Genomic DNA, 27,680 nt, shown 5'->3' with positions numbered 1-27,680 from the left:
TGCTGAAAGTTTCAATAAAAACAAAAAAAAGAAGAAATCCCTCCACTGTCATGCATCTGGCTGTTTGTTTCTGCAGATCTGGGTGAGCTCCCCTCACAGCGCCAGTGGCTACTACACCATCTATGGTGAAGAGAGCCTGCAGGCCGATCACTTCAACACCAAGCTCAGCTTTGGAGACCCCCAAACTCTGTGGGCCCGGACAGGCTACCTGGGCTTCATTAAGAGGACCGAGCTGCTGGATGCAAGTGGAGGTGAGAGAACATCGGACCTCTTTCCCAACCCTTCAGTCTTTTCTGTTTATTATCATAATTTGATGGTGTGGTTTTTTTTTTTTAGAGCTTTTACTGGAGTTTGAGGCGAGAGTATATGATCTTTTGGTCCGTCCTTCTTTCCTTCCTCCCAATTAAAACCTTACATATATACTCTTTTTCAATAATCTCAATTGGAAATTTTGATTTTGTTTCTGCACATTTCTTCCCAGTCATCTTACAGTGAATTTTATATAAGTTATCTTTCCAACAGTTGTTAGTAATAGACAGTTCTGGCTAAGTTTTGACAACTTTAATTATAAATGTTGTTTCAGCTTCACATTTGTATCATGTGTGGTTATTTAAAAAAAAAACTAAAAGCCATACTATACATTCAGCCATCTATATTGTGTTAAAGGAATTTCAAAGGTTTTAGACTTTTTATCTCAAAACTATTGTTATTTATTAACAATCTGATCCCAAATCAATATGCAATACACAAGATGCTGTGGCGACCATGAAAAAAGGGGGAAAGTTGAGAGAAGTTGCTCATTGATACTTAATAAACATCAGAAAAATGAAAGCAATTGCAAAATATAAGAAACTTTAAAGCAAAAATACCACAACATTAATGGTGTTGAGAATTCTCCAAAATATGGAATAATACCTTCAATCCGTGTAGTGATTATAGTTGTTTTCTTTGCTGCTGCAGATCGCCATGATGCCTTGTTTGTGGTGGGGTCTCTGGATGAAACGTTGGAGTTGAGGGGTTTGCGTTATCACCCCATCGACATCGAGACGTCTGTGTCCCGAGCCCATCGCAGCATTGCAGAGAGGTGAGGTTCCTCCCCGTGTGTGTCCTGGAGCAGCTCTGCTCACGTGCAGCAAACTGAGCTCTCTGCGTGTCGTCCTGCAGCGCCGTGTTCACGTGGACCAACCTGCTGGTGGTGGTGGCGGAGCTCAGCGGCTCGGAGCAGGAGGCCTTGGACCTGGTGCCGCTCGTCACCAACGTGGTCCTGGAGGAGCACCACCTCATCGTGGGGGTGGTGGTCATCGTGGACCCTGGGGTGATCCCCATCAACTCCAGGGGGGAGAAGCAGAGGATGCACCTGCGAGACTCCTTCCTGGCCGACCAACTAGACCCCATCTACGTGGCCTACAACATGTGAACAACTTTCAAATCAAACTGATGCAGAAAACTGAGCCAGGCTCTGAGAAAACACATGAGGGACAAGGACTTGGGGTGTTAATAGTAGCAACCCAAATGTTAAGCCTCAGACACTCATTCAAAAGACCAAACGGTGTGGGAAGGTGAGGACAGTGCAAGTACTGTAACGACGAATGCTTCCCTCTCGGAAACCGTTCCTTCTTTGCTTCCATCTGCTCAATCGCTGCACTCCACAACCACTGAGATTTACAAGAACGGAAATGCCATTTCCTCTCCTCTGGAGAGCAAACACATTTGTCATCTGGAAGAAATCTGATCTTCTGTATCCCACGTCTGCTTCAGCGATCCAGTTCAAGTTTTTAAGACATTTTTAATTGCATACTTTCCTCAAAGAAAGAAGTCTCCTCTCTTTTTTTATTCTTTCTTTATCTGACATCTTCGTGCGCTTGTGTTTTTGTATTCCCTCTACTTGCGAAGGCAGGATGGATGGAGTTTATTTCCTCCCTTGCACTTTTACCCCCGTCTGCTGCTTTTACACGAGCAAATCCACATCAGTATTAAAAAAGTGCCACCAGCGAGTCCAGTCCATCACAGCACTCCTGACTTACTATCTTCCCACCAGGTGCACAGCGGCTCTCACCTCCAGTTGCATACTGTAATTGCCAGAAGACTTAACATCTCCATCCACACATTGCAGAATACCCCAAAAAAAATACACTTGAACCCCCTTTGGTGCAGTCTGAAAAACAAAGAGAAGCCTCATACACATGTAAACTGGATAATAAAGGTAAACAGATTCCTCATTTTCGCCGCAAGTAAGACTTGCTGAGCTAGATAGATCATATGATTGTGATAGTACTTTTTTTTTAGAAGAATCAGTTTTCAGAAAAGGATTTGCAGCTGTAACCTGGCGTTTAGGTTTGCATGCTTAATGGGAGTGAGGTTGATGTCTCCTTGCAAGCTACTTAAAGGAAAAGAAAGCTCCAGCAAGCAGAGGAGTCTGGCAGCAGTGTGATTGGTTGGGTCTGAATATTCCTGTAGAGCTTAGACCCAATTTCTGACTCTCAGGCATCATAGATGAGAAATAAATATGCCTTTTTGTTCACATTTAGTGTCATTATGAATGTGCTTCTTGATTTCTTGAAGATATTTTTTAACCATTTGGGTGAACTTTAACATGCTGTTTACACATGGATATTAACATTCAGCTGCCTTGTGATCCGATTAAAAATGGGCTCTTTTAAATACTCACCTGGATTATAGTGAGCGCATGCATTATATGAACATATATATGGACATAAACGCAGCTGGACTTCAGCAAGTCTGCTGATGGGTTGCATATGTTAATCTAATATGTAACTGTGAATTTAACTTACTAATATCATTTCCGTTGGCTCTGTAGAGTAAAAACACCTCACACACTGGTCCACCAGACAGAGGAAGGATACCAGTGGAAACCCGGTCCCTCAACAGGACGTTAGTCCATCGGTTTGAACCAGAGTAGGTTTGCTTTCACACTGCTGAAAGTGCGTGGCCATATTTGCTCCGGCCCACCTCCAATTACATCCAAAGATCCAGTCGGATCTCAGTGGGTCCGTTGCATCCAGTGTGCATTCACACCTGGACTTAAATCCGGCCAATTGTGATCGGATCATTGAAGATGCATGTTAATGGCAAGTGTCAAGATGACCAAAGAAAAACCTCTTCAGCTCCACCTTAAATGGTGTGCATGTATACCTGGACTCTTAAACAGAAATAGTATGCTATTTTATGTTAAGATACAACATTTTGGAATGAAGCAGTTGTAAAAACCAGTTTAGATTGATATTAGAAAAACTTCTGTCTCAGTCATCCCAGATCGGCTTGGTGTCGGAGTGTTTGGGCTCTGTTTGGCAAAAACGAGAATTCCCAGCAGGATATAACGTTGTATGTAGATTATAAGTGGTAGCACTTCATCCTTTAGTTTGTTTTCATATGGTTCATTGTAAAGTTTAGTTATCTTGGGAAAGATAACAGAAAGATAGATATATTTCTCAACTCTGTGGAAAACAGTCTAAAAGCATGTATTGTTTTTCATCCAAATGGTTAAGAGTATTTAATAGTTCTCAAGATATTTTCAAATCAGCGGTTTGTGTCTGTGTCCTTGAAAAACTCTGGATTTTCAAAAGATGACTGGGTTAATATTCTGCAAATACGATTTGATCGGACCTCAGTGGTTACTTATGAGAGGCACAAGTTGATGTTGGCACAGCTGACAGATTTAATGCTGATAGTTTATTCCTGACTTTGGAAATGGCATTTAAAGAAAGAAAAAACATTTTTGCTAAAAAGTGGAAACCTGTGAATATCCCGCAACGCAAAAGCAAGTGGACTTTCGAGTTAATTTGTTTGGTGCATGTGGGCTTTGCTGTTTCTTGGTTTGGACTGAGATTCTGAAATGAGGCGCTAGCTTTCCGTTTGTGTGTCGTTTTTATAACCTGACATTGAACAACTTTTTTTTTTTTAATGTCACAGTTTGATTAGATAACTGTAGATCATCTGAAGGCAGGTCGGTGCCTTTCACCTTAGAGACATTTATAGTTAAGAACTATTGAATTAAAAGTAAACATACGAGTGAGGAGAGAACTTTGCCTTATTACCTGTGGAACTTCTTGACTTTTATTGTGTTTTCAAAGAACAGCTCCACTAAGCCTGTGTGAGAAATAAGACAGTTTATAGCTCAAAATATACTCACATCTTATAGTTTTTAGAAAAGGGGGTGTCTTCTATTTTTTAAGTTCATTGTCATCTAGTTTTGATTTGAACATTATCAATATTGAAGCCGATTCTTTCCGGATGTCTGTAACACTGAAAACGAGATGATAAATTTGGAACAACATGTTAGAAACATGTGAATTACAAATAAAAAAAAATACACTTTAAGAGAGAAAGTAAAATAACAAGCGTAAAAATGTCTGTATACTGTATTTTACAGGTCAAATACTGTATCGCTGGTGTTACTGTGTAAATGGAGATGGACTCTAAAGGAAAAGAAAAAACTAAAAACTTGACTGATCTTTCATACTTGACAGCATTTTTTGTTAATTTCATTGCATTTCTTTGCAAAAGACGTGGAACAGTTTTATTTTGGCAGAAACAATGTGCACTTTCTCAAAATCATCCTGTGTGTGTGTGTGTACATGTGTGTGTGTGAGTGAGTCCATAAGGGAGTATATGCAAGCGTGTATGTGTTCAGTTAAACAGTGAAATTTGGCTTTTATGGTGCAGCAAGGTTTGTCTTTTGTAAGAAATTAATCCCAGAATATTGAACTTTTTTTTCTTAAGTAATACCTTTTTTTTTTTTTCTTTTTTTTTGGGTATGTCGCTTCCACTGTATTTTTGGGATTTAATATATTTTATAGGGGTTTCATCAATATTTTCTGATGTGATTTGCATTTGAGACTGCACGACTGCTGGTTTGATTTAGAAGCAGCTTGACACGGTGCAACACACGGATAGTTCGCCTCACAGCCAGTGACAGACGCTTAGGAAATGTATGTGAGCCAGTAAGTAAAAAACAAAACAAAAAAACCCAACTCATTAGTAACTGTGTGATAACTGCTTTGTCACTTCTGTTTCACTCTGGCAAGTTTTATTACATTTTTTTAAATTTTTAATTCATTTCGGCCTTCAAGCCTTTTCAATAGACACTGGTGCTATTCAATGAGGGGCCGCTGACAAATTCTTGTCCTTCACTGGGCATTACAAAAAGATTTTTCTTGTTGGATGCCCTTTTTTTTTTTTTTAATTAAATCATCTAATCAAAATTAGTTTATCATTACACTTTCTACCAGCTCTGAGATCTATTTAAAAAGTCTCAGTGGGCAACTCGACACAGATGATGCAACCTGACATGTTCTTTTTCACCATCTGATTTATTTATTTGTCTTTCTTTTGTGCTGTGAGAGACATTTCAAACCTCTAAAGTTATTCTAAGCACAAAATATAACTGTACATGTGAGGTAATGAAATTACGATCTTTCACACACACATAAATACAAATAAATAAACAATAAAAGGAAAAAAAAAAAAAACTCAAGGGCCCACACTGTTTACCTCAACAACTGTCTGTTCACTATGCATTGTTGAGCTGCAGCAAAGTCATTCTGGACTAGCCAATGGTGCGATAACTTTTAACATGTCTTACTTGACAAAAATACTGTCACACTGTCATGTCAAATGTGTTTCATGTCAAATAAATAAAAATGCTTTGTCAAACTTCTGATTTTTAGTTTTTGTTTGACCTGAAAACTAACACTTTTTCTCCATTAGGTGTCAGTGTTTCTGCTTCATCTGGGAAAGAAACGTCAGTGAGCGTTGCAATGACAGCCTTTTTGTTTCTAATATTTACAAATTCTTACAAGTTTTCACACCTAAAAATATGAACATATTTCAGTTGATGGACATGAGTATAATAAACAGGCTTTAGTGTTAATCCAGTTTACAGCATGAACAGTTATGTTTTATCAAATTCTCTCAAGTCACCGGATTGATCGATCAATCCTCAACCCCATCACGAGCCGGAGTGCTCCTCGGAAGAACACTGAACCTCAAAAAAGTGTGTGAACAACTAAACACCACATGAACCAGCTCTAGCAACAATAACTAACCATTTTCTGCGTGACTTTATCAGTTACTTCTCAAGGAATATTGGCCCATTCTTAATTACAAGATCAGCTTCTGTTCATTGAGATTTGCACGACTTCAATCAAGTTGAGGTCCGAACTTCGGACCATTGCCCAAACCGGATTTGTTGGTGTGTTTAAGGTCATTATCCTCTTGCATGACGCAACTTTGGTCAAACTTTAGCTTTTGAACAGATGGCCTCACATTTGGCAACTTTTTTTTCTTTGTTTCTTCTTCTTCCCACACGACTTTTATACTTAATTGGTATTCTGTTATTATTGGAGGTTTTATACGTTAAGCATGATTTTATGAAAGATCTGTTAAAGGTATGCACCACTTTACTTTTGCAGCACAGTATGAATTGATGCAAACATGATCTGTCCTTCTATCGCAGACTTTAAATAAACCCCCATTTAAAGATTGTTAGAAATCATTAACATAAAGTTGGTTTATAGAGCAGTAAAAATATCACCATCCATGAAAGCCCCTGACTTGCGTCTGAAGTTTCTCAGAGTCTGCTGTGACTTAACATTATTATTATTATTATTTTTTTTGTAACTTAACATTAGCAAAGTTCTTCAATAAAATGGTACATTTAAAAACACGCTTTAGGTAACATTAAAAAGGACACATTACTTGTGTATTATGGGCCTGGTTGAAAAATAGCCATTTGATTTTTATATATTTGTTTTCTTTGTAAAAACATAAATATAGCAAAAAGCATTCCATCAAGATTTTTTTGCTTCCTATGGCAAAATTATTTTTGATAAGATATCTTATTGTACTTTTCTATAACTTTCACAGCCTTACAACATGAAGATTCTCACAACAATCTAACCAATAATAATCATCATATATTAACTGTTTTAAGAGTTATAAACCCCCTGATACCTGATATATGAAATAATGCAAGGAAAATTCAAAGTTTTGGAATTACCAGTGTTTATTATATATTTAAATTAAAAACACTCCCAATTCTGTCTCTTTGTCGCATCTATTTTTTAGAATATTTTTTAATCAATCAACTTTTTTGGGGGGTAATTGCTTCCATTCTGGGGTTGGTGCAGAGGTTACAGAAAGGAATGTATCAAATATCAGGCATCAAGGAGTAAAATGGTACCAATAGAAAAGTAAAACATGAAACTTTGGATCCAACTGTGATCCCTTTATTTCTGAGAGACTGGTAGCATCAGAGCAGCATCAGAGCAGCACTGAGCAGAGCTGAGACGAGCCTTATGTGCAGCTGGTCTGCAGCAGCAGATGTTGGAACCGTCTGGCTTTCTTTCAGCCAATCTGTGAACTTGCTGACACGAGAGTACACCCCCGGTCTGCGAGGAAGTCCGCACTTCTCTCCAAAGCTCGTCACTCCTAACACATAAAACCTCTCCTCGCTGTCGCTGTAGCAGTTCAAGGGTCCTCCGCTGTCGCCCTGCACCGGAGACAAACCACACAACCACGTCACAGGTGTCACATCCTGCAACCAGCAGCGACTTTCAACAGCACTAAAATCACCGCCTGACCTGACAGGTGTCCATTGCTCCGCTCTCCAGTCCTGCGCAGAGCATGTTCTCAGTGACACTGCCGTAATACCAGCTGGGCAGGTTACACCGTCTCCTGTCAATGAGCTCCACCTCAGCTTCCTGCAGTCTGCTTGTCAGATGGCCTTAAACACACGCATCAATAATGGGTTGACAACAAGGTGCACAGCAAATATCTGGGGAAAAAAAGCTTCCCATGTTTCCATGTTCCATGTTCAGGAATCAAACTGTTTAGACAGAAGAAAAATTAAAGTAAACTCAATTTAGAATGATGGGAAGAGAAAAGGCTAGGAAAAAAAAAAAGGCTCATAATCCAAAGCAGACCACATCATGTGTCCAACATGGTGGAGGCAGTGTCATGATGTGAGCAGACAAGGTTGTGAGTGGGACGAGCTCACTAGCGTTCATTAATGATGCACCTGCTGACAGAAGAACGGCACTGTGCAGAAGGATAATGAAAGGCGATGAGGAATTGTGTTAAGTCCTGGTGGTGGGTCAGTACCAGCACCAAAGCGCAAAAGAAGGCGACTTCTACTGGGCTGTTCATTATCTGCCGTGCTGCTGTTATTGTTGTTGTGTGGCAGGATGAAGCACGACTCCAGGGGCCTGTACTACGAAGCGGGATTTGGGGTTAGCGAGGTAACTTCAGGTTTAACCCTGGGTTTTCAGGACTACGACGGTGGTTCACTTCTCACCGGGGTACATCGCCATGGTAACTTATGCTGAACAGCTAACCTGCTCCGGAGCAGGTTATGTTCGAGATACAGATCGCCGGGTGTAAAAGCACCGCCCACTGACCAATCAGCTCTCTTGGAAAATGGCATGCCCTTTCGAAGAGAATCCAGTGGAGCTCGGTGCGCGGATCGTGAGAGGATCCCTCCGATCTTCTTCTTGTCATTTGTTTTTCTGTTTGCTGCAAGTAATGTCAATGCTATTTCATTGTGCTTTTGTATACTGATATCATCCTAAAACAGAGAGTGATAGAAACACTAAAGCCTTGTACTTGTTGTACTTCTAAGATATGAAAGTGAGCCTACTTACCGCTTTGAATGATGTTTTTTATATTTATGTTTTATTTGCTCCCATGTGCGTTTCACTCCGCTGGGGTTGCAGCTGAAGGAATGAGGCTACAATTGTCATACACGCCATACGAATACATCTAAGCAACACATGCATTTAACAGAATAGACAACTGTAATTATAGTCAGATCTACTTATGCCCTAATGATGGGGCAGTGATGTTTATATCCCTATGAATTTACGCATTTATACAGTCAGCGATCTTTTGCCAGCTGTCTTTCCTGCATTTTGCAGCTGCAACTGTGTTGCTTTTTGCCTGTATTATATGCCTATACTCATCATATTTCCGTAAAATTATTGTTTGCTCTTCGCTACTGAAATAAGCGGCTCTGACAGCGGACTTCTCCATGCTTGCGATTGGTCATGCGCTGAAAACACCGCCCCTTTTATGTGCACGCGCTCATATCCAGATTGGAGAAACCTGGGTTGATATACCGAGTTGATAACCAGCGTCGTGTGACCGCTTAGCGTGATTGCAATTGTCCGGGTTAGTGAATCTGGATAAGGAAAAGATATCCTGGGTATGTTGAACTTGCTTCGTAGTACAGGCCCCAGGGGTTGGTCAAGCCTTTATTCCAGACAACGGAATAACAACTGACAACTGTCAGAGAACACGTGTAACTTAGCAACCATAAATCTCCCCGTGACCACGCCCCCTTCCCTACAATCCTGATGGGTGCGAGGTCCGTAATTGTGTCCCCCACGGTTGTTTTGAATTTGGATACAGGAAGAAGACGCGGAAATGACGGGAACTGCGTCATGATGTTCTCCGAGCGTCGATGGTTTGATCCAGATATCCCAAATGATTACAATTACCATGTATACCGGGATAACCCTGTTTGCTCACGCATGTAAACAGATTATTCCGAATGTTTCAGTAACTGGAATATTGACCTTAACCCGAATTTTGACTGCATGTAAACGTAGTCACTGAGAAAGCAACTCAAGACTTTTCCGTGGCAATAAGATGGAATATCTTTCAATGGCCACATCAGTCCTCGGATTTCAACCCAACAGTGCACGTTTTTCAGTTACTGTAAAAAAATAGGGTTAGCCTCTGAAAATGTATGTTAAAGAATTTTAGGTTGAGATCTGTCTGAACACAGGACGGGCATCTGCTTAGCCGCAGTCCATGTTAGTTTATAGTGGGGGAGCTAATGCTTCACTGGCAATTCTGTGCTCACTCAGCGTAGGTAGTAACTCACAGCAGGCGACTGATTACAATCACTCAGATGATTTGGGTCTCGTGTATCTATTTCAACCACCATGTGCTCAGCAGAGCCGTCTGGTGTTATCCCTGATTCTGTGTAAATCAAACATGAACTACAATGAACACTTTTCAACACTTTGTTTTTAGTTCACAAAGTTTATATTATCCTTGTGAATGTATGTGGTCATACATGTGGTCATGCAACTGTGTGTAGCATTATAACATGACATGCTTAGTGTCCTTTTTAAGAAACTATATTATTTGCAGTAATACCACTATTTTGAGTAGTAGCTAAAACAAAAAAAACAGACAAATTCATTTTTCAAATTCAATACCTATCGAGTTTGGCCTTCGGATTGAGTTACTGCTGCCTGAACACTTCACGTTATCATTGTTAACAGGTCAGTTTTGGTGCGAATATTTCTTGGTTTGTGCTGACATGAGGTCTATTGTCAGTCCAGCCGCTCAGTAGAAATTCTACTATACTATTCTACTAACTATATTCTACTGTATAGTTAAATTATATTTTAAACACTGAGGTCCTGACTGAATTACAAACATAAGCTTTTATCGGGTTGCTTAGAACATTAAAGCCTGTTTCTCTGACATTAAATCCTGGCTGGCCCAAAATGTTCTCAAATTAAATGACAAGCAAAAAAAAAAAAGCCTTGCCAGAGGTTTCTTCCAGTTAAAGGAGGGGGGAGGGGGGCATCAATGTTTTGATGCAATCTGATTGCTGTTTTATTGGCTTTATATCAATTGGACTAATTTGGAGTTAAACTATATTCTTAAAGTGCCTTTAAAGCTGCTGCTTCTCTGCTGCTACATCAATCACTTTATAACCTTGTTTAGAAAAGTGCTAAATAAATAAAGTTAATTATTATTGTTAAAATTATCATTATCATTAAAAAATAATTTACATGAGAGTGATGAAAATAAGCTGTGACCTAAAATTGCTATGAACCACAGCTAAGTTACTGTAACTATATTTTATTCGACTTTATTAAACTATACTTATTAAAACCTTTGAACATATTTTCTTTCAGATATTGTTTTCTAAACAGACACATGTTTTACAAATATTTGCCATGCACACTTGCCTCAATCTGATAGGTGAATAAACAGTTAAAGATGTTGGTAAAAGTCATGAATAAATAAAAGGGGTTTTCATTCTGAAATGAGCCATCAAGGCTGCAGCCTTAAAAGGTTATTGAGACATTAATAAATGATGTTTGCACCAGATGCTCTGTATCTAGCAAGGATATACTTTAATTCATATTTAACAAGATAAAACTAATGCATGTATAATTCATCATTCATTCAGAACCCACAAAAGGCACATGACTGACCGTTTTCTGTATGCTCGCTGTCACCGAAGAATGTTTACTTGCTTGAACACATTTAGTAACCTGGCAATCTCCTTGGTCTGCTTGTGCCCTCTTACAAACAACTGTGGTGGATTTTCACTTTGAGAAGCAACATCGACCCGACAGAATCACTTTGTTCTGACACCTACCTTTGTAGTATTTGCTCCCCCATCCTGTGATGAAACAGTGGCTGAAGTTGAGGTTGAACTCTTGGCTCACATTCTGAGGGGTGCAGGCAGGCTGGATGTAGTCGGTGAAGTTGAGCGGAGAGCTAAGCTGCACCAGCATAATGTCATTGTCAGATGTTTTGTCATCGTAGTCCTCATGCAATTTCATCCGTCTGATGGAGCGGATCTGCGTTTGATCTCCTCGAGTGGACAAAACGTGAAGTCCTGCCACCACACGAAAAAACCTTCGGCTCAGCCATCTGGACACAAGACAGAGTCAGTGAGACTTTCTGCTGCGTTTGACTTGTCTCCCTCATTGACATGGATGAAATGTGGATAAAAACTTGGATCACACCTGGGTGACCGTGGTATTTCTCTATGGTCTTGAGGGATCACAGTCCTGCTCTCACATGTTATCACATTTAACACTTGGCATATTCCCCTTCATAACATTTCCCCTTCATAACATTTCCCCTTCATAACATTTCATAACATTTCAAACTAATTAGACATCTGTTCATGCAACCATGCATGAACCATGCAACAACATTTTCTTCGAGGGAACACATTAAGAAAGAGGTGATTATAGTGTTTTGTGTCTGTGTTTAACATGATGGAGTTCAGTCTTTTGTTACACCTATGATGCTCAACAGACATGCTGCACCTTTGGCTGCACCCTGGACACTTATTGATGATGAATCCAGATGTGTGTGACACATACTGTGTTCTTTTTTCATTTTATCTTTTTCCACAAATAACTGCAATGAATAACTCTAGTAAGTTTATCAATTTTTAGTATTTTTAGTATATATATATATAAGTTTTTCGTCAAAACTTTATAAATTTAATAAACCCAGTTTACATGCACTTTGGTCCCAGATGATGCGGCCTCTTTGTTTGCAAAGGCAGAGTGACAGATGAGCCAGCGGCATACGACTTTCTTACCTGTATTTGTGGAAGCAGTGTGTGGCCGAGAGCACCCAGAGGTTGTTGAGGATTGTCCCCCCGCAGTGGTGCTTAGACAACAACTGGATGCTGACCTGCCAGGGCCACGCCCCCTGTGGAGCCTCCCGACCACCGACTATCCGAGACGCCCCTGGGGGCCCAGCCAGCGGCCGCTGCCCACAACCTTGACAACACAAATACAGGAGCATTGATTCATTTTGCATTGAAGAGAAATTTAGGTAGCGGCTTTGAACGCTACAACAAGTATTTTAATAAAGCGTATTATTGGACAAAGTATTGATAATGGTTCATTTATCATTTATCATCTATTTTAAATGTTGTTGACCACCGAGCTGAAGCCATGCGCTCATGGTGGCAACTTGTTTGCATGTAATCAGTCATGTAGAAAGAAAATTGATTTATTTATTTTAAATAAATGCTCTTGAACAGTTTATTTGTATGCATTTTGGTTCATTTATCATTTTAAAAGATACGGTAAAACCTTTCAATTAATTGTCATATTGATTTTAAGGCCACATTGTCCTAGTCCGACGTCAGATCAGTTTCACGTAGTCTGTTGGAAAAATACAAAATGATCTAACAAATTTATTAAAAAGTAATATTGCCCATTGAATTACAAAAATGCAATCTAGTCAGAATATATTAAGAAACATACTGGATCTAAAATCTAAAAAGGGGAGACAAATCTACAAAATCTTGAATTCTTCAAATATGCAAATATAACATGCATGCATTTTTATTACAGTTATTCAAATCTAACTGCACTTACAAAAAAAAACAGTTACTGTAAAAAAAAAAAAAAAAAAAAAAACATGCAATCTATAACATCTCATTTATGAAGGTTTTTGTTGCTCCTTTCATCTAGTAAACATCACTTTTTTAATTTGCAGGTGAACTCTTTGACTTGAAGGTCAAAAAGCTGCTACTTTAAATATTTGCTTAACCAACCAGAAATAAAAATAACTTCCTTAAAGATCCAAATTAATACCAATGTATATTTGTAAAGATTAGACTTGCTTAGATGTAGGCATTAATAAGTGATTAATTAATTAATTATGTTAACTCAACGCCCCACAAGACAAGGGTTACCAAGCTTGTTGCATCTCTGCAATACCACACTTTGGCTTTCTTTATCAACTCCTGTTGTTTTTCTTTAAAAGGAGGTTGGTTTCTGAAAAGCGTAAATAATAATTATTGGTGTACAGCAAAAGCTACTTATAACAACTCAGCTTCATAATAAGCCCCCGCCCCCGCGGCTCCGCAACAACTCACTGTGTCCTGCTAAATTTGCTCCGGTCAAAGTCGAGACACTCATCATGAGCAGCATAATACTCCATCGTAACTCCATTTGTTTTGACTCTTTAACGCAGTTTAAACGCAAACAAAAAACGGGGGTGAAAAAAAACCCAACTAAATCCTTAAATTCGGTGACGTCATACGCACGTTTGGCTTATATGTGTTGCATCACCAGTGCGGTAAAGAAAAGGGCCAAAATGGAGAGTATTGGCAGCATGAATATTGTTATAGCACAAGAATATTGATAGTGATGGTAATTACAACTGCGGCGTCAATAGCAACAGTTATAGCCTACATTTCTGTTTTTACAGGTTTATTAAAACGTAAATGAGAGTTACATACATAAAGACTGTAAAACCTTTATTGATATATTCAAATGTATTTTTATTGTACATTTATACAAGTTTTAGTGTACATTTAAGTGCCTTCCCTCCAACTGATTACCCACACCTGAACTAAAGTTTCCATCACAGAACTGTTTTTTTTTTTTGTTTAAGAGTTTAAAATCTTACTGCTGGTCTACAAAGCACTGAATGGTCTTGGACCAAAATACATGGTTGATCTGTTAGTTCCCTATGAAGCTCCCAGACCCCTGAGGTTCATCTGGATCTGGTTTGTTGTGGTTCCCAAGAACAAGAACCAAGCAAGGTGAGGCAGCGTTCAGTTATTCTGCTCCTCACCGGTGGAACAAACTTCCTGTAGACCTGAGGTCTGCTCCAACTGTCAGCTCATTCAAATCAGGGCTAAAAACATTACTGTTTACTAAAGCGTACTCTTAAATTATACTTATCAGCTGTACTCAGACAGTGGTAAAATTATAATGAAGCTGGATCATAGACGGACTACCGTCATTAGAGACACAATCAAGTCATTATTTTTCTTTGTACAGTCTGATGATTGTTCCTACACAACATCTTCTAGTCTGCAAGGTGTCTTTAAGTAGTTTTAAACAAACTTCCAAGCATCAACAGCAATTAAATTCTTTACCAAAGTTGAGTATACAAAAAAAATTTAATCTTGATTTACTTCGTTGAATTTATTGAAATTTGAATTTGTAACTCAAAAATACTGGTCATATGAACTTTCAGAGCCGAGCTTTTAATTGGGATTAATTGGGACCTGTAACTTTGAAACAGTTTATCAAATTACAATTTCTTTAATATCTTAATTTTATAAGTACTGTACCTTAGAGAAGTTTGTTTTCCCACCTTATTTGCCTATTAGTTTATAAGAAACATTAAGGAAATAGAAATTTGACAATGAACTAATTTGACTCGGCATATGTGGTTTTAGGGAAGTACACTGAAAAAAATGATCTAAGTGCATTTAAATATAACATACTTAAATCTGTGATATAACAATTAAAAAATAAAGTTTGTTGCTTTACATAAATAGATCTAGTTTTGAACTTAATCTGCATTTGTTTAAAAACAAGACATGCATTTTATCCTTAACAAGCAGTATTTATGTAATCCCAGGCAATCTTTTCATTTACACACAAACAACAAGCAATGATCTTGTTGTATTTACTTTTCCTTTAACAATTTTAATCTATTAGGCAGATTGACCAACTTTAGATGAAACATGCTTTATTTGTTTAAGTAGAACACCACAGTAAAAAATATCTTGCTTGATCTACTTTAAAAAAATTAAGGCAACTTTTTCGCATGAGATTTTTTTGTAGATCAAGACTAGTCTTTGTATTTTTATCATGTACAAAATTCATTTGCAAGTAAAGTCAATTTTGGTAAATAAAGTGAACTTAATTTTTGCAAGTAAAGTCAACCTAATTTTGATAAATAAACTAAGTAAACTTAACACAATTAAGTTGACTGGACTTGCAAAATGTATTATTTACGTACAAAAAATTAAGTAGTTTATACAAAGACTAGTCTTTCTTGATCTACATAATAATCTCTAAAGACTTAGTTGTTTTAAGTAGATCAAGCACAATATTTGTATCAGTGTAAGATTTTTTCTGTCACTTGTAACTCCCATGATAGTATGATCTTTGTACAGTCTGATGATTGTTCCTACACAACATCTTCTAGTCTGCAAGGTGTCTTTAAGTAGCTTTAAACACACTTCCAAGATTCAAAGTGATATTAAGATTACTAAGAACGTGTCAAAATACTTTCACTTTGGACTTGTTGTTTTGATTATTAACAAAAAAAAACTACTGAAAAAGTTACAAGCATCATCAGCAATTAAATAATTTACCAAAGTTTAGTAGACAAAGAAATGTCAGCTTGATCATCTTAGTTGAATTTATTGTAAAAAATACTTTCAGAGCCAAGCTTTTAATTGGGATTGACTTGTAACTTTGAAACAGTTTAACAAATCACAATTCCTTTAATATCTTAATTTTATAAGTACCTTAGATAAGTTGCTTTTCCCACCTTATTTGCTGATTAGTTTATAAGAAACATTAAGGAAATAGACATTTGATAATGAACTAATATGAATTGGCATATGTGGTTTTAGGGAAGTAAGATTTTTTCTGTTACTTGTAACTCCCATGAAAAGAGCACAAACTTCAATTATCTAATTATAAACACCGCCTATATTGACATTTGGGTTCAAATTTGCTACATTGTTTCTACATGCCACTGTGAGAGCCTATAAAATTGTTCACATTGTAAACATTGGCCTCTAAAATCTGACTGGCTTAGTTTTATTTTTTTTAAAGTGTGTTTTTCCTCATTCAGACTTTCTTGTTTGGAGCTGCAGGCCTGGCTGACCTTTGCGGGTTAGTGACAGGCTCGCAGACACTCCCTCACGTTCTGCTGAGAGTCATCAATTATGCAGCGGAGCTGCTCGCGCTGAGGGGAAGATAGCGGCAACAATATGGCGACAACCGCAGTTTCTCCTCGATCTTTCCCACATCTGCAGTCCTGCTGCGGCTCTCGGGATTCACTGTAAGCCTCGGAAAGTGAGTACCCTCCATTTCAAGACGTTTTTTGGGGGGGAAAGCCGGTATAAAGGTGGGTTTTCGCTCGGCTGGTATTTTTGCGTGGCTTGAATGTCGCAGAGCTGCACACTAACCCCGCATCTTCTTTTTTTTTTTTTTTTTTTTTTTTTGGAGCTGGGATGGATGAGGGTGTCCTCGCTTGTTGAGCATCTCTTGGGCTAGACCACAGCAAGGAAATACGTACATTTGCCAATAATTTCCGTGTCTATTACAGGGATTTATCATAAGAAATCGTCGAATAGAAATAGAAAATGCTTCATTAGGGGTTCAGACTGGGCGCTGTTTGACTGCTGGAGCACAGATAATAAAAAAAAAAGATTTTTCCAGAATTTTCTGGTTTTATTTCCCTGCCATTTTTATACCCTGTGGACTAACAAATGAAGTCTAAAGACAAGGCTTCGACAGAGACGCTCCCGCTGTGTAAGTAGTCGATCTTGCTCTCATCTATAGTGAGACATTTACATTGCCCCAGGTGATGTTGGCAGCGCCATCACCGAGCTGTAACCATCGTGTAGGTGCGTTCACCTCGTTTTTGCAAATGCATGTGCCGTTTTTTGGGTCTCATCCTGTGGACTATATGTTGCACAGATATAGAGCCTTATTGATCATAGCGGTCGACATGGCTTCACGGGTGTGGTGCAGATCATCCACGCGCAAAAAGACGCACAGGAATTTTCCCAAAAAGAAAACACAAAAAAAAACAAAAACATTTCGCTCAAGTCTATTTTATTGATAAACGTCGACGTCACATTGGTGACATTGATGCCGTTATTACCTCAACGTGACATTTTTAACAAAGTAGGCTACAAAGCAGCCACTGCAGCAATCACTGCTCGGTGGGAACGCAGTGGAACCTCAATGCTGATTTATGGTCCCGCGTTAAATCGACGCAGGATCTACGGCGTACAGGACGCGTCGATTTGACGCGGAACCATAAATCATGCTTCAGGCTCCCCACCAGCCGAGTCGGACTCTGGTTTGAGCTTCATCAAATCATAGAAACACACAGATAATAATGGCATATTCACACACTCAGTTTGTGTATCTAAAATAGATACTGTTTTAACCCCAAAAAGTGAAAATGTCAAAGAAGACGGCAGAATTACACTTACACCCAGTACTAGAGTTGTAAAATAAAATCAGGGGGGATGGTGGATTTTATCATATGGGGACAGATAATTTGTGCTGATTACAAATAATATAATATTATAAAACAGTTTTCTGAATTTATCAATATGACTACCTGTCCTTCACAGGATAAGTAAAATGGATCACTGCAAAAACTCTATTTGTCTTATTTCTAGTTAAAATGTCTCATTTTAGTAAAAAAAATCTCATTACACTTAAAACAAGACTCATCACTGGAAAAAACAACAATTTTCACCTGTTTCAAGTAGATTTTCACTTGAAATAAGTAGAAAAATCTGCCAGTGGAACAAGATGTTTTTGATTGTAATAAGAAGATAAATCTTGTCCCACTGGCAGATTTTCCTACTTATTTCAAGTGAAAATTTACTTGAAACAGGTGAAAATTGTCATATAAGTTATTTTTCTGGTGTTATTTTTCTGGTGATGACTCTAAATGTTGAAATAGCAGTAAAACCACATTCATTGATAAAATGACATAAGGGATGGAAAGGAGGGATGGCAGTTTTACAGGGGGGATGATTTTGACCGTTTTTATTTCAGGGGGGATGCCATCCCCCCTCAACTCGAGTACTGCTTACACCCCCCTTTTTCCTTCCCTCCCTTCTTCCTCCCCCCGTGGGAATGAATGGTTTGCCAAACTTGGACGCGTGCGACCCTCAAGACTGAGACACAACCAAAACGAGTGCTGTCATGACTTTAAGATCATTGAAGGCTGTGATTTATCCGCCCAGGCCCGTGGTTTGTGGTGCTGAAGCGGACAGCTCCGCGGAGCCATTTTAAAACATACGTCTCGGTTTAAGGCTGATTTATGGTTCCGCGACGCAGAACCTACGCCGTAGGGTACGCGGTACGGTGCGCGTCGCCGCGTAAGACGTGCGTCGATTTAACGCGGAACCATAAATCAGGCTTAACAAGATGCACGTTTTCTGTCGGCGTCCGTCTGTGTGTGTGCATTTTGAAAGTCCCCCCCCCCAGACCGTGACAGACAGCGCGGCCTCTTTTCCTGGGTGATATCAGCTTCACACGTCGAGCATTTGCAATTAGAGGGTGTTATGCAAGAGAGGAGCAGGGGAGTGACGGGCCTTGATCCAGATATGGCTGACAGTCCTGTTCAGGCTGCATCCACCAAAGACTGGAAAATAAAGGCTCGTGAGGACTCATGGAGGGAAAGAAAGAAGGAAAGAAAGAACATGAGCACCAAAGAAATGAGGGATGAAAAGTCCCTCAAATCGATAATTTTATAATTTTATCTTCAGGTGTGGCTGGACTCTTGTCTCCTTCAAGACACTTCCGCTTTTCTGTCTGCACTGCCTGCACTGATTGTTGAACAGTTATTCTGTAACCATCATACCCTTTTAACATGCAGCGCCATTGGAGAAAGGGCTTTACTCATTGGTTTGCTGTTATTCTTCTCCTAAAAAAAATCATAATAGGATCATTCATACCAGTGGCGGAGCCAGAATGTACCTAATGGGTAGGCCTGCAAAAATTTGGATGGGCCTGATTTCTTTTAAGTTGAGATGTGCGTACAAATTATATTGTGTAAAAAATTCTGTCGGACTCGGACCACTTTAAATTATAGTACACCTCGTACTTAAGTCAGATTCCTGTCAGATAAATATCTACAGGTATGAAAGGACAGCAGTCCTGTATACTCCACAATTAGACCTCTGTTCTGTTCAAATTAACTGTTAAGATGTGATAAGGAAAAAAGAGGGAGAGAACGAAAGAGATTGAGTTTATGTCTTTGCTGAAGCTTTACTGTTTTTCTTATATTAAACAATGAGAGACATGTTTTTCTCTGTTCACTTGTTGGCATAAATAAATCTTCACACCTCGCTCCAGACACAAATTCAGCACATTGGACAGCGCAGCGCACCTGACTGTCGCAACCAGTACTCGCTTATGAGGTTCATTCATAAAGTTGGTGATTTGCAAGTGGGGTTGGGTAGTATAGAACAGATTGAACAGATTGAAGTTTTGTGCTTCCCCACATAAACGCAATTATAACATGCCACGGTGGGCCCGAAATTATAAAAAATAAACAACACTGTTTTACCGGTAGTCACTTTTTACCTGTGCACATCCAGGCCCACTCATAGATCCGCCCCTGATTCATACTATTATGAAACGGCTCTCTGCTTAATGTAGACCTTCCTTTCTATTTTTGAAAATAAGAAATAGTAGTTGGTCAGGTGTATTTATTATTGTCACTGGACTTGACCATGGATAACTGACAAAAATCATGTCCTATATATACATTTTTTATTTTTCTATGTATTTTTGTATTTTAGATTTTAGTAATCTGAGCACAGTCTTAAGAACAATGGCAACTAAATGAATAAAATATGTCTGCAAGAACTCTGTATTGACAAAGTAATGCTGTGTCATAGCTAATTCCATAGGCCATCATGATTAACAGCTAACCATTTTTTTTTCTTTCATAAACATCCAAAATATATCAGATATTATGAACCATAAACTTACACCACAGAAGACATGTCCTGTGTGCGTACTGGCTGAGACTACTGATGAGAAAATACAATCTGTTCATCTTTGCCACATCAAGGTCCAATAGCCATCAATATTTTCATTACAGGTGATTAGTTAAAAAAACGCATATGATGAAGTTTGTTAATAGTTTGTGTTGGCTTTTAAACGAATAAACCTACAGCACAACTTAAAATATTTTGCTGAAGATAAAACAATCATGGTATGTGTTATCAAAATCAGGTTGAGACTTTGGTGCTGACGAATGTTTTTAATATCAAAAAAATGTTTTGCAAAGCAGTGTGCTGATTTTTGTCTCTTTCTCCTTGCAGAGCTGCTACCGTGGATGGTACAAACCTAATGACCAAGTAGCTGCAGGATGAAAACATGGCTTTACCCCTTCTTGCACCGCCAGGACCTGATAGCTTCAGGAAGTTTAAACCAGAATCTTTGGTGGTCCTTGAGCAGCGCATTCAAGAGGAGAAGAACAAGAAGCCACCCAAGCAGGACAGCAGCTACCGTGACGACGATGACGAGAACAAGCCCAAACCCAACAGTGACCTGGAGGCTGGGAAGAGTCTGCCCTACATCTATGGGGACATCCCTCGAGGACTGGTGGCGGTACCACTGGAGGATCTGGATCCATACTACGTGAATAGTCAGAAAGTGAGTCTACAGAGACCCTTTCTACACACACACACACACACACACACACACACACACACACACACACACACACACACACACACACACACACACACACACACACACACACACACACACACACACACACACACACACACACACACACACACACACACACTGAAAAATATATAAGCACAACTTAAATGTTGTGCAAATATTCATACCCAGAAGGTTTTTTTTAGTATTTGCCCCTCTCTCCCAGACTTCCACAAAAGAAAAAAGAAACTTTAAAGGGGACCTATTATGGCATCTAATACCTATTTTAAACAGGCCTTGAATGTCTTAAAAACAAGCTTTTGATTGTTTTTGCTAAATAAATTAGAAATTCAGCCTCTGAGCCATGTCTTTATCATCCCATTCTCTAACCTCATTATCTATGTGGGATTCTGAGTGGGCGGTGAGGCTATGATAATGAGGCTCTGTGCTGATTGGCTGCCTGAATGACGCGATACACCGCTACGAAAAAATGGCGGAAGCTCCGGCCGGCAGAGTTGTTGTTGTTCCGGCCAGAGTTAGTTATGGGCGTGGTTTCACGCATCGGAGGCCAACCTATGTAAATCGCTCCCGTCGTTACTGCCGACGGGAGCAGAATCTGAACGGCTCGTAGAAGCCACATCACACTGGATGGCTCATCCGGGCGGCTGTACAGACACTGCAGAATTTGGTTGCTTTCCTCCTTCTCTGAGTTGGCAGGCTGAGGGGAGACCACTTTATGCAAGAAAAAACGTGTTTTTCATAATAGGTCCCCTGTAATGTTGCACCTGGCATACCAGGATACAACACTTTACCAGTTTGCTGCACTTATGTGTGGCCCAGTTTAACAATATACTGCTCTAAAAGAGTTTACATTATTTATGAAGTACATGTAAAGGATTCAGGGATTCACAAATTCCTGTGATGAATGATCATTCTAATTTTGATAAAGCACCAAACACAAGTATGATCTGCATACTTTTGTTGCTCTGCACTGTAGATAGGTGTTCTGGTAAATATGTATTAAAGTTTTCAGTGGTCAGTGGACAAGATCCTTCATGCTGGAATTTGCTTAGATGAAGAGCAAACCTGCAGTTTTTGATTGTTGACTGAGGTGTGTGATTTTTATTGTTATTTTAATATCATAATTAGGTGGCACAACGTAATTATGTTTTGTTTCTTGGAGACACTCAGGGAGCTCGAGAGCCTACGTTGAGTGGGTCTATACTCTAATGTACTCACGGGGCTTTGGGGAAAGGGTCAGAGGCAGTTACTGTTGAAAGAGTGTTGTTCCACATGACAGACTTTTCTAATTGTTCAAAACTTAATCTGTGACAAGAGAGAGAAGCAGCAGCAGGCGGACAGGACTGGATGTGTTTGACGAGGCACGTGTCTCTCTGGGGTTTCTGTCATGTCTGACGCTCAGTGTGAGGATGACCAGGTGTGACCTTGAGAGGCTCTGAATATCACTGTCAGCCAAAACAGCTGAAGGAGATTGTATTTGCCGTGCAAGTCCATCCCTGAATACAGATCAGGAAAGGCAATTAAGACATTATTCACTGAAAAATGGAAGAGGCTGAAACAAAGGAGTGATGGAAAGTAAAAGAAGAAATCATTTACAGAAATTAGTCAAAGCTGGGCTACAAATGCACCTTCCTTTCATTTCTTATATACAAATGCAAGCATAATTGATCATAAAATGGCTGTTTTTCCACCAAGCAGTAATCCAGCTGCAGAGTGAACTGTGGTGAGTTTGAAGATTGGCTTCTGTAGGCGAATTCCTCTACCATGGTAACATGTTTGTTGTCTATTTTTAGGAAACAGAACAGGGCAACAAAATATATTCGTATCACAAATTAATCTCCAAACTGCACTACTTTGTGCAGCCGTGTTGTGTAATTCTCTGCCTGTCTGCACAGTGAACCTGAATATACCTGAACACAGTCAGGTAATATTGTGTTTAGTCATCATCATTAAGTGACGTGTGTGGATCCTGCCTGTAGTTGTTGCTCTTAGATGCACAGTATCCGTCTCTGCATTCCTCTCCCTCTCCGTCTGTCTCCGCTTCTGCCTCTGTGTCTTTACACAGTGAACGCTGTGCGTTATGTAACGCACCAGTCCAGCACACAAGGAGGAATCATGATTCAGATGACACGTGGCAAACATGTCCAGCGTTACGTGGGGCTGTTGATTTTTCTCTCTCTAACATGCAGCTAGTTTGTCTTCTCCCCTGATATTTCATGCATTACTGTCACAAATCCATTCCTGTCATCGTGGGCTTCTTTGTGTTTTCTTTTTTAAACACCTTGTCTTTGCCGCTGCCTTCTCCAGCAGTCCTGTCAGCTTCAGGCAAATCTAATTATGGCCCTCAATCTAGTCTCATTCTTATGCCAAAGGGACCAGATGCTGCTTTGAATATCGAGCAGCCCTGACGTCAGATCAGGTGGTGACCTTGATGGTTGCTCCGGATGTCATTGTTGCTGAGGGCTGGCTGGCTGGTTGTTTGTGGGAGAGAGGTGAAAAGGTGATAAGGAAGCTGTTGGTCGTTCTTCATTTGTGACGGTTTTAGATTGTGTCACGGCTGAGACGGAGGGCTGGCTGGGTAATGACACAGCATCTGGCCCTCCCCCTCTGAGCTGGACGGCCTGAGCAGGGCTTCGCCATGCTGAGCCCGGCCGGGCCAGGTCATGCTCTGCGATACTGTACAAGGCCAGGGAAGCATCATTTTCAAGGAGAGACGAAATGGGCAGTGATGAAATGGACGACAAGGATGCATGAGCACATTTGCTCTCCTTGCTGCAGCCAGGATTCCTGTGCCTTGCTTGGAAAGACTTAGAGATGCAAAACAAACAAAAAAAGAAACAAAAGAATGTCATCTCATGCATCATAAAAGGTTTGTGCCAAAGAATGATGTTTGGTACATGTTCATGCATGATATTGTTAGTATATCTCCAGAGTATTTGCATGTTAAGAGTGAATATCACCTATACATTTCATTTTTTTTTTCTCTGTAAATTGAATATAACAGGGAAACGACATGATGGGGAATATATAAGCTGGTTATCATGAAGAGTGTAAATGGATGTTAGGCTCTTGAATAAAGGGGTCATAAAATGCAGTTCATCTACCGTATACCATGAGATTTGAGAGAAGAAGCCTCACCGAAGGGCTGCTGAGGCCCTTGTGAATGCAGATGCCATATCCCAGCCTGCTGCCTTGAGCTTCTGTGCTGAAGCTGCTCTCTCTCGCACCCCTCCCCCCTCCTCCTCTCCATCTTCCGCCCAGCTCCCTCGCTCGGGCTCCCTCCGCCCTGCTTCTCCTCAGCCTGCTGCTGCCACAGTTGCCGCCTGCCTTCTCGCCTGCCTGCCTGCCTGCTCTTGCTCTCCATCTCTCCCGGTTTTTTTCTGCCTTTCCCCCTCTCTGCTCTCCTCTTTGCTCAGCTCTGGATTATGAAATTTTTAGTAGCTTTGCAGCAGTTTAGTCATGCGTTACCGAAAAAAAAAAAAAGACTTCCTACATATGAAGCCGTTTTTGTTGTGTGTTTGATTGTATGGAGATCAATCTTGGCTGATGGTTTGTGCCTGTAGGTTTGTGTGAATGTGTCTGTCTGTGTGTGTGTTCATGCATTTCATGCATTAGTTTACGAGTTGCAGTCATGCAAATGCACCCCACTTATGATGGTTGTATTCAACGGAAATGTCACATAACTGGGCCATCTCCAAGTGTGTCATTACATCTGACCAGATTGTTGTTGCTGTGAATGTTTACAGTGTATATTAACACTCTGACAGACGCTGCTGTTCTGACCTACAGTAGTAATCAGGGAGTAAGATTATCCAATCACATTCAATTTAGCTGGCTTGATCTTGGTTGTCTCTTTACTTTAGTCACATTAATATAGTGGGTCAACGGTGTCCTGTCTTCTGGGCAGAAATATTCTCCAGCTTCTCCTCGGTGATGCTGATGTGTCTCGTTAACATTACGTATATGATCCTCATTTCTACTGGCAGAGCATAAAATACCTTCTGTTTTTTTTTTTTTTACGATAACACAAACCTTTTCCTCCTTGCTTACCCCACACACTTGGCCGTTGATGGTTCTGCGGGGGTTAATGCAGCGAGGGATGCCTTGTTAAAAGCACAAGAGATTACCCGTGCAAACGCACAGTTTCATTAATGTTTCATGCAAATGTTTTATTTAAACAATTATGAGCTTATCCACTGCAAGAAGCCTGTCACTGTCTTAAAACCAAGGTGGTGTTGGAAAGGAGAGTACTGAGAGACTGGGGCAAAAAAAAACAACAAATACTGGAAACATTCTTACTGCTGTTTTCTTTTCTTTTTTTTTAACTTGCATCATTCTACTTGTTACAAGAAAACAACAAAATGCAACCAATGCTCTTATAATCTACATCTGCATATCAGCTTTGCACAATGAGTCAGAAATTGTAATGACACTACTTTTGCTAAATCTACTTCCCTTATGTGTGCTGTTCTTGTTAACTGATCATTTCTCCTTATTTCTCCTTTTCCTCTCTTCACAGACATTTATAGTGCTAAATAGAGGGAAGACAATCTTCCGCTTTAGTGCCACACCTGCCTTGTACTTCATAAGTCCTTTCAATCTGGTTAGGCGAATAGCTATTAAAATTTTGATACATTCATATCCTTTAAAATGGTGCTGTTAACAGCAGGTACAAGAGGGTTCCTGTTCATTTGCATTATTCATGGTGATATGTCCTGTCTTTTGGCTCTTACTGCTATTCATGTTTCCAGCGACTGTCACTGCAGGAGCAGAGGCGTGTGTGACCATCAGAAGATTTCCTCACACGTGAAAGTGTGGAGGGGTTACAAGCAGTAGCCATTTTATTATTGGAGGAAAAGCTTGGCAGAAATGATGAGTCATCCCTGACAGTAAACCAACCTCGACCTCCTCAGTGTCGTTATCAGCGCAGGCCACCTAAGCACATGGACTGAACCGATAGGGTTTTACCCTCCCACGAGGAAGATGCAGATGGTTTTTGGACAACAAACAGCAGCTGACTGGGGTTACATTTCCACAGTGTTGGTCAAGTCCCCGAAATGACAATCTGATCCGTGATTATAGAGGACAGCTGTCCACTTGCAACCTTTGCACCATTTTTCATGAAAATGGACATAGTTGTAATGCAGACCTGGTTTCAGAATAGCATGAAGCCAATTGAGCCATGCATTATTAAAACTGTCTGTGTACAACAGCTGACATCTGACAAATGATTGTACGACATTCCAGTACAACCTATGCTGCTGTTATCGTACTACTCTTGTACATACGTGATAGTCCATACAAATCCTGATTTTCATTTCAATATCCTTAAAGGATTATTCCAGAGTTAAAACAACCCCCGGTCTATTATTGGATGGTATGGAGTGTAAACGTTTGTTAGGGACCAAAGCGACGTGAATCAAAGCAGTTTAGAGTTCGAATGGAATAGATGTTTGCAGCAAAATGGCAATAATATTATCCCACGGGGCAACAGAGCTTTGTCAAAAGAAAATGCTATTTTAAGACTCCGACAAGATGGGTAGGGTCTCTACGGATAAGCGGAGGTTGTTTTAACTTTGAATTGTGTACACAAGTGTGTACAAGTCGACTTACGCATTTCCAAGTACTATCAATAGAAATAGAAAGTTTCGTCCTAGAAACAGAGGCCATGAACTCACCTTCTGTTGTGTCTATTGTCAGTAGTTTTGCAGAAAACTGGTAGAAGACATGTACCTGTACAAACTCTTATTTTTTATACACTTTTGTGCACAATACAAAGTTAAAATTACCTCAGTTTGTCTGTAGGGACCTAATCCACACTATCACTTAAGCAAAATTACATTTTTGAGTCTTGTCAGAGAGTTAAAAAACAACAACAAAAAATGTTGATGTACATCTGTTGTCCACTAAATATAAACTATTTAAATATTTTGTGACCTGTCCAGGGTGATTTGCAAGTTGTTAAGGCTGACATGACCCTACTGTAAAAAAAAATCACATTATGGACTGTAAGTGTTGATATTTTGTAGCTTTACAGATTCTTTGAGGTTTGTTATTGTCTCTACAATAATTCAAATGCTCCTTAACTTGACCCTCACTCTTTTCAGCATGATCATTATGTGTACTATTTTGACCAACTGTATATTCATGACCTTTAGTGATCCTCCCGAGTGGTCAAAACAAGTAGAGTAAGTATACTTTATATAATTATTTGCCCATGCATGTACATTTATGTTGTATCTGTTTTACTATTGTAATTCAGTCACACTGCTGTGTAACACATGCTCATGTAGTTAGATAATGTAAAAAAAAATTATACTTAGTACTACTCAGTTAGTATAAAACTGTAGTGCAGGGCCATGATGATATAGTATTACGTAATATAGGGCCTGAGGAAGACAGCAGTGCTCTGGTTATCATCAACCGTAGGACCTGGATGATGTCAGATCTGATGATATTTGAACAAAACAAGAACTAAATACCTTCTCTGAAAGTGACAACAAGTGTTCCGGGTCAGAAATGTCTCATAATTGCTGACCCTACCTTTAAATGCTCTTATGAAACCATAAGAGCATACTGTAGTTACATTTTATACAAAAAAAATGGGGCTAATGCAACAAAGCCCTCAGGGAATATGGGCCCTGAACCTCAAGAACATATTTT

General features: G+C 39.6%; 3 protein-coding genes across 12 annotated transcripts in view; 2 read left to right on the top strand and 1 right to left on the bottom strand.

The window, feature by feature from the left end:
- The window catches only part of dip2ba (disco-interacting protein 2 homolog Ba), a 57,354-nt gene extending 51,681 nt beyond the window's left edge, over positions 1-5,673 (top strand). Inside the window, exons 36-38 of the mRNA XM_061736240.1 lie at positions 77-251; positions 961-1,084; positions 1,165-5,673. Coding sequence (XP_061592224.1) covers positions 77-251; positions 961-1,084; positions 1,165-1,417 — 552 coding nt within the window. The 3' untranslated portion in view covers positions 1,418-5,673. The remainder of the gene's footprint in view (positions 1-76; positions 252-960; positions 1,085-1,164) is intronic.
- Positions 5,674-7,270: 1,597 nt separating this feature from the next.
- Positions 7,271-12,759, bottom strand: LOC133456377 (transmembrane protease serine 11D). The gene is made up of 5 exons (XM_061734856.1): positions 12,738-12,759; positions 12,389-12,572; positions 11,426-11,703; positions 7,602-7,744; positions 7,271-7,510 (listed from the first exon to the last, which is right to left on the bottom strand). The coding sequence occupies exons 1-5, from the start codon at positions 12,757-12,759 to the stop codon at positions 7,271-7,273; spliced, it is 867 nt and encodes a 288-aa protein (XP_061590840.1).
- A 3,780-nt stretch (positions 12,760-16,539) lies between these two features.
- scn8aa (sodium channel, voltage gated, type VIII, alpha subunit a) overlaps positions 16,540-27,680 on the top strand; it is a 58,379-nt gene continuing 47,238 nt past the window's right edge. For 9 of the 10 annotated variants that reach the window (XR_009783849.1, XM_061736237.1, XM_061736233.1 and 6 more), the window contains exons 1-4: positions 16,829-17,096; positions 20,648-20,981; positions 25,537-25,655; positions 27,116-27,205. Coding sequence is in view for 9 of the 10 variants with exons in the window: in XM_061736237.1 (XP_061592221.1) it covers positions 20,703-20,981; positions 25,537-25,655; positions 27,116-27,205 (488 nt within the window). In the remaining variant the exon portion in view is untranslated. Of the gene's footprint in view, positions 16,638-16,828; positions 17,097-20,647; positions 20,982-25,536; positions 25,656-27,115; positions 27,206-27,680 lie in introns of those variants that run through there. The other variant, XM_061736232.1, reaches the window with a different exon arrangement.

Source organism: Cololabis saira, chromosome 12 (assembly GCF_033807715.1).
Source record: "Cololabis saira isolate AMF1-May2022 chromosome 12, fColSai1.1, whole genome shotgun sequence".
NCBI lineage: Eukaryota > Metazoa > Chordata > Actinopteri > Beloniformes > Belonidae > Cololabis > Cololabis saira.
Note: the sequence above shows the minus strand (reverse complement) of the source record. Positions and strands in the feature narration are given on the sequence as shown.